The sequence below is a fragment of the Zalophus californianus genome, chromosome 4 (assembly GCF_009762305.2).
Source record: "Zalophus californianus isolate mZalCal1 chromosome 4, mZalCal1.pri.v2, whole genome shotgun sequence".
Lineage (NCBI taxonomy): Eukaryota > Metazoa > Chordata > Mammalia > Carnivora > Otariidae > Zalophus > Zalophus californianus.
The window spans coordinates 90507132-90520210 of record NC_045598.1 but is presented as its reverse complement, the minus strand read 5'-3'; the positions used below and the strand labels follow the sequence as shown (position 1 = coordinate 90520210).

The following is a 13079-nucleotide window of genomic DNA, read 5'->3' as shown; positions in this document are numbered from 1 at the left end:
TTACATGCTAGTGGGGAAGGCAGATAATAGATAAAAATAAGTTCTAAGTATATTAGAAGTTGGTGAGCGCTCTCGGAAAAATAATATAACCAGGCGATAGTACTCAGGAGTGCCAGAGAAGGTTTAGTATTTTAACTGGGGTGGTAGGGGGATGAGAAACAAAACTAGGGGTTCATTTTTCCTCTTTTTGGTAGGCTAGCAGAAAGCTGGTTCAACAGTTCTGAGTTTTCTCAACAGCAGGAGAGGCTGAACCAGCCATTGGCTCCAGAAGCTCCCTTTTCTAATAGGGCCACTTGTAGGACCAGTGTCTTAGTCTGTTCCAAATGCTGTAACAAAATAACATAGACTGAGTGGCTTACGAGCAACAGAAATGTATTGCTCACAGTTCTGGAATTTGGGAAGTCCCGAGATCAAGGTGCCAGCAGATTCAGTGCCTCCTGAGAGCCTGCTTTCTGGTTCACAGAAGGCACCACATGTCCTCACATGGTGGAGGGGGCTAGGGAACTCGGTGAGATCTCTTTCATAAGAGCATTAATCTCATTCATGGGGGCTCCGTTCTCATGACCTAAGCACCTCCCAAAAGCCCCCCTGCCTAATAACATCACATTAGGCATTAGGTTTCACCATATGAATTTGGGGATAGGGGCAACACAAACATTCAGTCCATAACAGGGAAATTTCTATTATTACAAACTTGCCTAAATATGCTATCAGTCTGTAAAGCAGGCTGCTGGAACTTTGACCATGGTATGTGCAGACCGTCTGTGCCCTACCTAGGCAATAGGACAGTGGGCGTTTGGGGTGGACTCTACCTACTACTCTGCCTTCATGTCATTCCCTCCAGTAAACCCTGTTTTCTCTCTGTACCACTTGGCATGAGTGGTGAATGTCCATGACTCTTTTATGGGGCATCGAAGTAATCCTCATTGTGAAGGTAACATTTGAGTCAAGACTCAAGTGAGAGAGGGAACGGCCAGTGCAAAGGAGGGAGCATATGTGATCTGTGCAGTGTGGCCAGAGCAGAAGGGCAGGGAAGGGAGGCCAGAGCATGCAGTGCCTTTTAGGACTTTAGCCTTTACTCTGGAAGAAATGGGAAGCCACTGGTAGATTTAAGCAGAAGAAAGACATGATTTGAACCTTAAGTATTGACAGGATTTTTCTGGCTTCTTTGTTGGAAAAAGGCCATGGAGAAGTGGGGGACAAGGTAGAAACAGGAAGACCAGCAAGGAGGCTCGTGCAGCACCCTTGAGAGGTAGCTGAGAGTTGCCAGCTTGGAACAACAGGCAGCCATATAGGTGATGGATTTTGAAAGTGATGCAACAGGCTATTCACATCAGATGTGAAATAGACTAGCAAGAGAAGATTCAAGAATGACTAAGGTTTTAACCTGAACGGGTCAAAGATTGGAGATTTTTTTAAGAAGGGGCTCAAATGGAGCCTAAAGTCTAGTCATAGCATTCTCAATCCAAAATGACTAATTTCATCTCTATATCATTTCTGTATGTTTCTGTCTTTTCACGAATCTGTAAGCTCCTCTGAAGTCAGATGCTCTGTCTTGTTATATCTCCAATATCACCTTAGCACAATACTTGGCACATCAGTAGTTTTTTAATAAATGTCTGTCAATTATTTTTAAAGAGTGAGGATTTAGAATTAAGTTCGTGTCTTGATAAACTAGATGTCTGTAAATAATCTGAAATTCCTAGAAATGTCAAATCTAATTTTCCATAACAATAGGAAAGGCCTTATACTCATTTTTTTTCTTGTTAATGGCTTTATATGCTTATACCATGCAGAGTTGAATACAAAGTAGCTGTTTGTTTTTTTCCAGTAGTTCTAGATATAAGTTTTCCTTGTTATAACTTTGAATTTCAGGTTCAAGGAGATTGGTCCATCTACCAGATGCCACCATTCAATGAAATGAAACCAATCTAAGTTATTTTTTTCAGTGACAGTATATAAAATATACAACAAACACTGAACATTTGTGGGAAATGGGGGAGCAAATTTTTGACATTATGTCTAAGACATGGCTAAGTTCTAAAATAAAACCAGGTTAAGGACCACAAATTTAAATTAAACATTCATTAAATTCTCAGCATGTTCTCTGCTGCTAGGCCATCTGTAGACAGTCTTGGTAAAAAGAGTCTACTGGATTGCTCATCAAAGTGTCCCACATAGGAACATCATTCTCCTCAAGGCCACTGTTGGGCAGCAAACTCACAGGGATCACTCTATTCATGATCATACCATTGGCCTGATTGCCTGATATCTTTACTAATAGCTTCCTGTTACAAAAGTGAGTGTGAACACGTGGTTGTTACAACCTAGATATAGACAGACATGGGGAATGTCTATCTCATAGAATAATTAGCAAATGCTTAGGGTCATGTTCAGTTATACATGTAATGGTAGTTCAAAACTACCTTGTGATTTGATAAACCAGTACCTTAAGGAAGAGTATTGATTGAGCTTGCTCTCTACTGTGTATAAATATCAAATATTATTGAAAATTGAGTAGATTTTCATTTGGTCATGAACATGAATAGCCTAATCAAGACAGAGTTAAAACTTTAAAGCAATGTTTAGTTAGCCTTGACAACAAAAGTATAGGCATCAAATACCAATTCACGAGCACCTTTTTATATATAAGCACTGTGTTCTTCTTGATTGATATACTTCTGTGTGCTGTGGCTCTTTTTTCTCAGTTAAGTCTCAGAACTGAATACCGTTCAACAGTGATTTGCCAGTTGATTATGGCTATGCTGATAGCTTCTGTTCCCAATTTAGTAACAGGTAACTTCTGTTTCAGTTAGAGAACGTCTGTACTTTAGGTTTTGTTTGTTTAACTTGGAAAAGTTGATAAATAATATTTGACTGTATTCTTAATAGTTCCTAATGAGGAATATTAAGTCACCATACTATGAGCCATTCACTTCCTAATATCCCACCAGTGTTAGCCCAACTGAGGGCCAGGTGTCATGTGAAAAATAGCCAGAGACACCTGCCTGAATATGTTGGTCTCTCTGAGTAAGGTTCTCCTTTGTCTGTGTTAGTAAGGAGCTCAAAGTGTTTGAGGAAGGAGGAAAGTTAGGTCCTTAATTAAAGCATGCAGTTTGCCAATGATTACTTCAGTGATAAAGGTCTCAACACAGACTTAACATTGTCTCAGAGGGTACAGATAGGAATAAAAGAGTTCTTTCTCTCAAGAAACTTCCCAAAATGATGCAATGTACTAGCAGACAGGCTATCTATAATATTAAGTGGTGAAGTGAATATTAGCCCAGGAAGTGAAAGGGATGGGAGAGAATTCACCTCAACATTCTCATTTGAATGCCACTGTTACTCGTCTATTTCTAATTCCATTCCAGGATAGGCATCTACCAGTAATTCTCACATTAGCAGCATCTTGGTATAATAGGAGAGTTTGATGAAGAAAACATGTATATGCGTTTAGAAATAGGTGGATATGTTCTCAGTAAGGATGTAAATGTGTTTTGCAGGTTAAGCCACTCTGCAAAAAGATTTTTTTTTTTATCAAATACCTTATGCTGACATCATTTACATCTAGATTTAAATCCACACTTTCCAAGGGAACATGTTGTTTTATACTCTTGTCTCCATAGATGTCAGGCATTCAGATGCTATTTTGCCAGCTTATGAGAATTAAGGACCCAAAGGCAGTGAAAATTAATGTATAGGAAGAGCAACAACAGTAAGTCATGCTATAATGTGTAGAAAACTAGAAAACATCCCTACCAGTCCTTAAAATATTTGGCTAAGAGTGATGCACTGGGTGGCAGGAGAAAACTGATTAACCTTTTACCCCTAAGAAGATTCCTCAGGCATACAGTACGCTTAATGCCAAGAGACATACAGTACTTAATAGCTGTTCGGCATCTCCAAAAAAATTACAGTTATTGTAGGAATATCATTGATAGATTATGGTTCTCAGGGATGCTGGGGAATAAAACCTGAACATATTTTACGTTCTTTTCTTTGTGTTGTACTGGCTTTTGTTGGAAGTCTTTTTGAGCAGTTAAGTGTGCAGAAGATGAGCTCAATGAATAGGAGGAGGAGACATAGGAGCTTGCAAAATTGAATACCCTCCTGAGATACTTGTCCATTCAGCAGCCTCAGTAGCTGGGCACCAGGCCTGATCCTGTGGGGATGCAGAAGCAGTATAAGAGTTAGCCCCTGCTCTCCAGAATCAACAACTAATTGGAGCTATGCAGTAATTAAACAGCAGAGCCAGGGAGTGCCATGATGTAAGTGCCTCAGATGGCTAGAAAGAACAAGGAAGGAACGGGACAAGTGTTGTCTGGCTTGGTCAGAGAAGACTCGTGGAAAGGGCCTGAGCAGAGCTTTGGAGACAAGGAGGTTAAGGTTAGCAGGGGCAAGGTGAAGGAGCAACCTTCTAGAGTGAGCAAAAGTTTTGAGTTGAAACCAAAGCTGAGGGCCTTGGCGGGTATTCCCACCAGGTGGTCTGGGTGAAAAGAATTTATGTGACAAAATGATGGGAAAATTTGGTTAGAAAGGCAGGAAACAGTCAGACTATGAATTGCCATGGAATTCAGGGCAAGAGTTTGGATTTCATAATCTGGGAAAAGGAATGACAAATCTCTGTTTATTGTAGCTGGGAGGCAGTATTTAGAATAGAATGGAAAGAAAGTTCAAAGCAAGAATACCAAAAGGAGGCAGTTGTCTTAGTTTAGAAATGGCATAAGTACCTGGGTTGGGATGCTGGAGCTGAGAATTCAGTGAAGGAATAACTTCATTTTTCAGAGGAAGAAGAGAGTGAATAAAAAGCATACTGACTTTGCAAGCGTAGTTTGCCAAGAATTCGAAAGTCACTGAAAAGACAAAAATGTGGAAGTTTGAGCTAGATCACAAGGAGGAAGATGATGACTTTGGTTTCAGGCAGGTCACATCAGAGATAATGGTGGTCCTTCATGGCAGTGTCATGAAAACATCTGAAATTACAGACTGGAATTTAGGTGAGGACGCGGGGCATATCCCAGAATCTGTTCCATTCATTGTGGGGGAAAAAAATTAGTCTCAGGTGAAGCCAGCAGAGGAGTCAAGGCTTAACCATGGGGGAATAGCTAAGATTATAATATTTTAGATAAGATTGAAGAAGATTCTAATTGTAGCTACTAGACATGAATGCCACTGTGTATAAAGCTTTTAGGGTTAGGTAAGAGAGAGGGTAGCACACTGATATCATGTATCTGAAACAGATTCATGTCCACTGTGTACAGTGAGGCATTATCCATATTACTTCAGGAATGTTAGGTATTTTAAAATTAGAGACAGGTTATCTGATCTAATATCTACCAATTGAGATTATTTAAATTGCATTTAATTGTGTTTTCACTGATTTCTTATTTCTTCCTTCTGGAGCTAACTTATCTCTTGTTATATTTCAGACTGCTGACTTACATTACCTTCATTAGAAATTTTGAAGAAATACAGTCTTCTTTTATTGCTTTATGGATAAAATAGTACCAGAGAGATAATCAAGGATGGACACTTAGAAAGCAGCTAAAGGAGAGAATTCTAATACTTGCCAGAAGTAATGTGTAGAATGGGGGGTTCACAAATGGGGTAGGAATCTTGGCACCAGATTTTCTGCCAATAATACAGTTAGATATGAGCCATTTTTCTCATTAGAGATAGCATCCCTTCCTCTCTCTAATAGTGGGTATAACAGGATCTGAAGGAAATTTAAACCAGTTATGTTGCATGGCCATAAGGGAATTGAGCAGATTGTAAAATTAATTGTAATGGCATGTACCACTGAATTTTAAAATTTAAAAAATGTGTGGAAGATGCAATGGATTAGAAAAGAAACTTGATTATCAATGAGGATATGTCTCAGGGTAGATTAAAAGTAAATATGTAAGGCCATTCATGAGGAAAGTGTCATGAATGCATCAGTGCATATATGAAGGATCCGTAGCCCATGGTTCCAAGAGCAACTGAATCGCATCCAATTTCCATGGCCAGTCTACTTGGATAGTACCTGAGTATCCCCTTCATGAGCTACTGCCGTTCATAAGTATCACAGAACCCCTTCCTGACAAGAGTATTACCTTCAGGAGAATTCTTTGGCTCTCAGATCCATCAGTGGCCTGAAAGAGACAATATATTGCAAGATTATATGGACTCATTCCAGTTTGTTTAACCCACTTTCACCTCATCCTTGGTCCTAGAAACTTTTTGTCACAGTTTAGATTAGGTCCCGGTACAAGTAACGGAAATCCAAAAATCATTGGCTTAAACAGGCTAGACCTCTATTTCTCTTTATAATAAAATCCTGGAAGTGGTCAGTCCATGGCTTGGGGAAGGTCATCTCTTCATTAAATCTTCAGTAACTCAGCTTCCCTCAAGCTTATGAGCCACCGTCCTTAATGTGAGGCCTTTCTTCTCATGGACCCAAATGGTAGCTTTCACATTCCACACAGCAGGAGAGAATAAAGAACCAAAAAAGAAAGGTGAATGCATGTGCCAGCTGCCTTGCCAGGAAAAGTCCCACAAGCTGCCTCACAATACCCTTGCTTATATCCCGGTGGCAGGAACTCAGTCATAAGCTGCGTAGACCTGCAAGAAGACAGAGAAATGAAGTGTGCCTTTTGGGCAAACACAGCCTGACCAAATAACCTATTACAGGGATGAAGGGGGGAATAAATATTGGAAGAAAATGTATAACCATGCCTTTCTTTTCCTTTACAATGGCACCATGGCATTGACAGGTGGAGTTTGATAACTGCCTAGGGAGGGATCTGATGCACAGCAGTCCAGCAGTTAAGGGCCTGGACCCTGAAATCCTCCTGCCTGGCTTTGAATCCAGGTCATTCTGAGATATCAAGGGGAAACAGTACCAGTACCTTCCTCTTTGAATTGTTGGGATGATTAAATTAAATGCTGAATATAAAACATAGAACGTGGCATTTAACACTTCAGGACCACTTGATAACCTTTTGCTTTTATTATTTAAAAGTAAAGTGAAAAGTTTCTGAGGGTAGAGTTTTTACATATAACTTTTCCATACATTCCTAAAATTGGGAGATGTATTTACTTTTCCAGATATGATAAGATTTGGAACGATTTACATTTTTTGTGTGTGTGGAAATAAGCTAGCATGTGCATGCTTGATTGAGGGTTGGGGTGGTGCCTAACAAACCATATGAGTGACTTCCCTATAGGCTCTGCATGTTTCGTTGACACTACTCTATAGGCTCTTGCCTCTTTATATCAGTTTTGTTGTGAAGCATATTTTCCATTAAGAATTTACAGGCTCCCCCTTTCTACTGGTGTAACAAAGTGGGAATTGTGCATGGAGGTCATCCTTGGATGGAAGGGGTTCAAAGATGGCACCGTGGAGTGGGTGTGCTGTGTTCATCTGTAAAGGGATAGACGGCTCTAAATTTCAGAACTAATGTCGGTCAAAATCTAAAAATCTGGCTTGTCCTTTATTTAGAAATGGTGATAGGGGAGAAGTGGGTGAAAGCGAAGCTTGAGATTCCAACTTTGATGTGACCGTTTCCTTATGATGATAGACAACGAAATAGCTGTGTTGAGATATTTTTTTGCCATTACCTAAATGCTCTTTTGCTTCTCTCTTTTTCTTTCTTTCTCTAAGCCCCTTCTTTGTTCTGTGGGTTTTCTTTTGTAACTCCTCCAGACTACAGCTTTGTTCCCCCTTCTTCCACTCCTTTCTGGTCAGGTACTGCTTTACTGCTTTTTTATGTCTTTTCCACTTGCTTCTGTTTGCAAATAAAATATTTTGACTTCTGTGTATGGCTTCTCGTATAGATGCATCTCCCCACAAATAGTCCCTAGAGTCACATTCCCACTGTGTAGTTTCCTCTTCTCTGTCATAAAGTCATTGTTTGTCATGACATTTCATTCCTCTGGTCTTGTGTGTGTGCTCATGTTACGTATTTCTGTCAGACATTTTTGAATTTTATTTTATCTGTTGGGGGAGAGGTTGGGAAGGGTAGGGGGCTGAAAGTATAAAGTGGGGGATGAACCACTCTATTAAAATCATTAGTTTTCTTGAGGCTCGGAAATTTTAGTTGAGGAAAGCCAACATTTACATAGTCCCATTAAGAAAATAAACAGAACCAAGACCCCAACTTTGTGTCCAACTAGAAAAGTAAAGTTCGTGTTGCTTGGAAGGATGACTGTGCCCCTCAGTTTGTGTACAGGCATTCTGGTCTTAATTTCTGTCACAAGCCCGAGAATTTAATGGCTGTTTATGTGCCAGGTAGGGGAGTACATTATGGCTAGGTCAAGTATGTTTTCTTACAGATTTTTAAAAATTAACCTGTAAGTCCCAGTGGAATCATAACTTTTAGTACCAGAAAGACCTTAGATATCAGCTAACAGAGACCTTTCATTTTATAGGTGAGAGACGTGTGGCCTCGAGGGTTAAAGAGACTTATGCAAGGTCACACGGTTACTCTGATGATTGGTTTTTCCATCACAGGGGTGTTTTTATGTGCACTAACTCTGAGAGTAGTGCCCCAGTAATGGGACAGGTTTCAGTAAGAAAACTATTAAAGTGGTTTGTGTTCGAACAGTAAAGTAAAATGACCATATTTTTACTCCCTTTACAGTTCTGAAATCTACAGCATTGCTATTCGTTTATCTTATGGTAGACACCTGGAGACTCAAAGACTGTCACTGTAAAGCCCCAAGTAATAGGCTAGTGCTCCCTGTCCCCAAGTGGGCAGACTCTTTCAGGCTAACACCAGTTGTAAGCTCGGCTGCCTGGGCCCTAGGAACTGTTAAAAATACAGATGTATGGCATTTCCCATTTGTTTCTTTTTCTTATACTTCCGTTCCTCTGCCGTTTAAGGTTTATAAAGTCCCACCATGCCCAGGTGAGTGATTCTTAGAATCACTGCACATATAATTGAAAATACTTTATAACCCCAAGGAGCAACAGGTAGAGAAATTAGTATGAAATGTGTCACAAAACACTAGAGAAGAACAAACGTACAGCTTGAACTGAGTTTTTCTTTCAGGGTAGGGCGGGTTAGGACAGGGAGTAAGTTAGCTCTTCTCCTACCATAAAACCTGAATATAGAAAATGAACACACTGACCTCTTGTATTTGAGTACATTCCTTCAGCAGAGTTTTCTACACTTGCAGTATTTGTTTGAAAGAAAGGACAAATTGATAGTGTTTATGTGTTCTTCCAGTGAAACCTCATTTCAGCTTCACATAATGAAATTCTATATAAAACAACAACTGAGTTTGTTCCCAAATAGTTTTAACCCCCCCAAAAAAGGCTGGTTGGGGGAGGAAGAGCCATTTAACTAGAAGCAATGACATGGATTCAGGAGGAGAATTTCAGAGCAAAACATTTGGTTGTTTTGAGTCTCAGTTGAAGAAATTATGAGGTAAAAATGTAAAGCTTTGACCTTAGAGGTTCTTGTTAGAAATGGATTATCATGCCATCAATAGGAAATTTATGCTAGTTATTTTAGATTCTATCTCCTTGGATAGTAATTTAGAGATTAACTTTTTTTTTTTTTTTAACAAAAACGAGTCCCTGCCTTGAGATTCTTGTGAAGAATGAAACAGAACAATGGTTCTTTAAGCATTATGAAGTGAACTTGACTACACCTGACTGAATTGAAACAGTTGTGCTGCTTTCAAGCTCCTCCACCATTATCACTAGTCTGTAGTGAAGTCATGGCTGTGCATTTTGATAGCATCTAGAACATTCATCTGAGCAGGCGCTGATGGTTGTTAAACCGCAGATCAGTTCTGACTCCCCATCATTTCTTTACAGTGCTAAGTCCAAAAGTGCTGGGCATTGCCATTGCTCGGTATGACTTCTGTGCCAGAGACATGCGAGAGTTATCCTTGCTGAAAGGAGATGTGGTGAAGATTTACACAAAAATGAGTGCGAATGGCTGGTGGAGAGGAGAAGTAAACGGCAGGGTGAGTTGACCCTCTTGAGGTGCTCATGCAGCTGAATGAAGCGGACCGGGCGGTCGTTGGCACCCCCTGTGGGGGCTGGGGAGAAGCCTTCAGCCCACAGAGCCGGGGCTCTGGAGCGTGGTGGTGGTCCTCACTGAAAACAGGCATTCAAGAAAAATACGGTGAATGGATACGATCATGGCATAAATAAAGTTCACCTGGGCAAGTTTGAGGGCTTCCTCTTTGGAAAAGGATTGAGGAACATTTCAGTTCTTTTTAGTCCATAAGCCTCAGAGCATAAATTTTATGTGGAATACAGAATATTTATAAGAGCTGCTGATCTAAATTGGAAAGAATGGGACATAGCACCCTTGTCTTTGTATCCTGTTCTAGAGCAGAAACGGGAAGCGTTAAGTAGGAGAGCCCTTATTACACTTAATTTACATATTTGTTTGCTAGCAGATTAGAACACTGCGTAGGCTTATTTTATCCCTCTGTCGCTATCATTCATGCTCTCAGGCTTCTAGGGCAGTTAAATCAATCTTCCTTACCTACAGTGGCCATAAAATCCCAGCTTAATCGGGGTGTTGTAAAAACGAAATGCTCTGTTTGTAGAACCCTTTGAAATGCCAGATGCAAAGTCACGTTGCTATGTTGGTTGCTTTTTCTTTTTTAGGTGGGCTGGTTTCCATCCACGTACGTGGAAGAGGATGAATAAATTGCACCCCAGAGTTGCACCCTGCACCAGAAATCTCAGAGGAGGGATACACAGAAGCCCGCACATCATTGGGAATTAACTGAAGTGTTTAAAAAGCCACATTTCTGGCTCTTCAACCTCCTCCCTCCTCCCCCCCTCCTGTCTTAATGCTGGGATTTCTAAAGATGCTGGGTACTGACAGATTAATGGCTTGCCTCGAGCTGTGCAAGAAACAGCCTGCCAGTCTGTCATTGTCGGGGACCAGGGCAAAGCCCAAAGCTGCTTTTCCCAAAAGAGCCCTGCAAACACATTGGTTCGTGTTCCTTTTTACTCCATGCGGTCAGACACCATGAACGCCAGCTATTAGTAAATGTGGAACACATATTTACTTTCTTCTCACGTGCCATTCGCCAGAATTTTGGATGGTACGAAGAAGCAGAAGTTTCATTTTGTTGCTTTTCCCGGCATGAGGAAAAATTTGAGTTTTGCTCTTTGGGCAGCTTACGGGAAAGGTCCAGCACTGCTCGTGTCTTCAGTTGTCTCATAAGGTGACTCATTGCCTGGCAAACTCTTTAACACCCAGATGTGACTCATGATAAAATAGAAGAGGCAAATGCTCAGGTTTGCCTCATAAGTGACGTATCCCAGAGGGGTTTTAATTATTCATTTGATGTTCTGATTATATTTGTAAACTTCTTTATAAAAAAACATAAAAGCGAGTGTCTTCCTATTAAATTTTCACAGCCTTCGTGATTTCGTAGGGTTATTTTGGAAATGTGTACTTGATGAAATAATCTGGGCTGGGTATGTTCTAGTTCCAAGTAACCTGGGTAAGGTGACGTTGTTTACAGAAATAGATCAAGGGCTATAATTGAGAGTAAGTCATTTTATAGAAGCAACTTCTATGAAAATAGGCCTTCCTGCCCGCCCCTCCCCCCCACCCCTGCAAAAAAAAAAAAAAAAAAGACCTGGTACATATCTGCTGAATCTCACATTTTCCTGGAGTATTTACAAGCAGCACAAATAACTTTGCTGCGGATCTTGCAAGGGAAACACAGCTGGGTCCTTTATGCATTTCTGGGAGGGGAGAGTCCCTAAGGCTTTTCTGGTCTTATTTGCTGTGGGCTCCCACCTTCTCACTAGGACCTTCCCATCTGCAGGCCCTTTTGGGGTGTGTGCTAACTGACAGGAAGATCAGTTTTGCGGTGCATTTATTTGACCAAGCTTTTACTTTTTATGTGAGAAGTTTAAATATGTTCTTCCTGGGATATAGAGTCCTCAGTCAAGGCAGTCAAGTTAAGACACTAACTTGGCCCTTTCCTGATGAAATATTTTCCCCAGAGCAGAAGTCTTGTTCCAACATGATTCAGAGAGTGTTTCATGCTTAAAAACAACAAAGCAAAACATTAGAAGCATTAACTTACTAGAGCCAAACGGAACATTCGGTTTTGAAATTTTAGATCATCTCTGAAATATGAGGTAGGTGTGGCCTGCCCTCTCCCCAACCCACTTTAATGCCAGAACTTGATGTTCATTAGACACTTCCTCCTTCAGAGACCTTTGTGAGCTAGGACTTCTCAAAAGATAGATTCAGGACCTTTACCTCAGAATTATGTAAACTGTGATTGCGTTTTAGAAAAGTTATTGTTTGCTAAAACCAATTAAGTTTTTGTATATGTGTAAATGATCACAAAAATGAATTTTATAAAATGTTCTTTCTGTACAGTCAAGTTGTACCCTTGAGACGCACTCTTGGAGTGGATTCTTTCCTATGAAGTCTTATCTGTGACTGTGTCTCGGGAATGTTTTGTCTGTTACTGTCAGCCAAATGTCTTTATGGAGAAAGTCACGTCACACAAAATGAAACACTCCTGTGTACAGTACTGTAGCTTGTACTGTTTCTTTTATTGTTATTTTAGCCAATAGCCCCCCTCCTTTACAAGTGGTGTTTGGTCTTCTCGTTGCATTTCATGGACCTGGGGGTTTCCTAGCAGAGGACATTAGAGCTCCTTTTCATGACATTACCGATTACATCTTTGTCTGTGTTTAATACTTTGTATTGGAAATTTTAAATGCTGCAGATTTGTGTAGATTTCTAATACCAAAGACAGAAGTAAACGTTTCTTTCCATATGCTTTGTCTTGCCTGTATGCTGCCATTGTGTAATATGGTGAATTAGAGAGGTATTTCACTTTGTAATATTTTGTAAATATGTCAATACAATAGTTACTACTTGCATTAAATTGATTTCTTGAGAGTTGAAGAGTCTTTCCATGAACAATTCCACAATTCAAAATATACCAGCCTCATAATAAACATGGGAATAGAAGCCCTAATTTTGATTAGAGTTAGCTCGGGATTGCTGCCTCAGTTATGACCAGTGACCTGTAGGATATGCTCGGTGGTCTCATATAATATCCACTGACATGTTTACTATGTGTCA

The 13079-nt window shown here is 40.2% G+C and overlaps 1 protein-coding gene across 2 annotated transcripts in view; it reads left to right on the top strand.

Annotated features, from left to right (window-relative positions):
* The window catches only part of VAV3 (vav guanine nucleotide exchange factor 3), a 356625-nt gene extending 343857 nt beyond the window's left edge, over window positions 1–12768 (top strand). For both annotated transcript variants that reach the window (XM_027620157.2, XM_027620165.2), the window contains exons 26-27: window positions 9809–9960; window positions 10616–12768. In XM_027620157.2, the coding sequence (XP_027475958.1) occupies window positions 9809–9960; window positions 10616–10657 (194 nt within the window). In that variant the 3' untranslated portion in view covers window positions 10658–12768. The remainder of the gene's footprint in view (window positions 1–9808; window positions 9961–10615) is intronic.
* The last annotated feature ends 311 nt before the right edge of the window (window positions 12769–13079 follow it).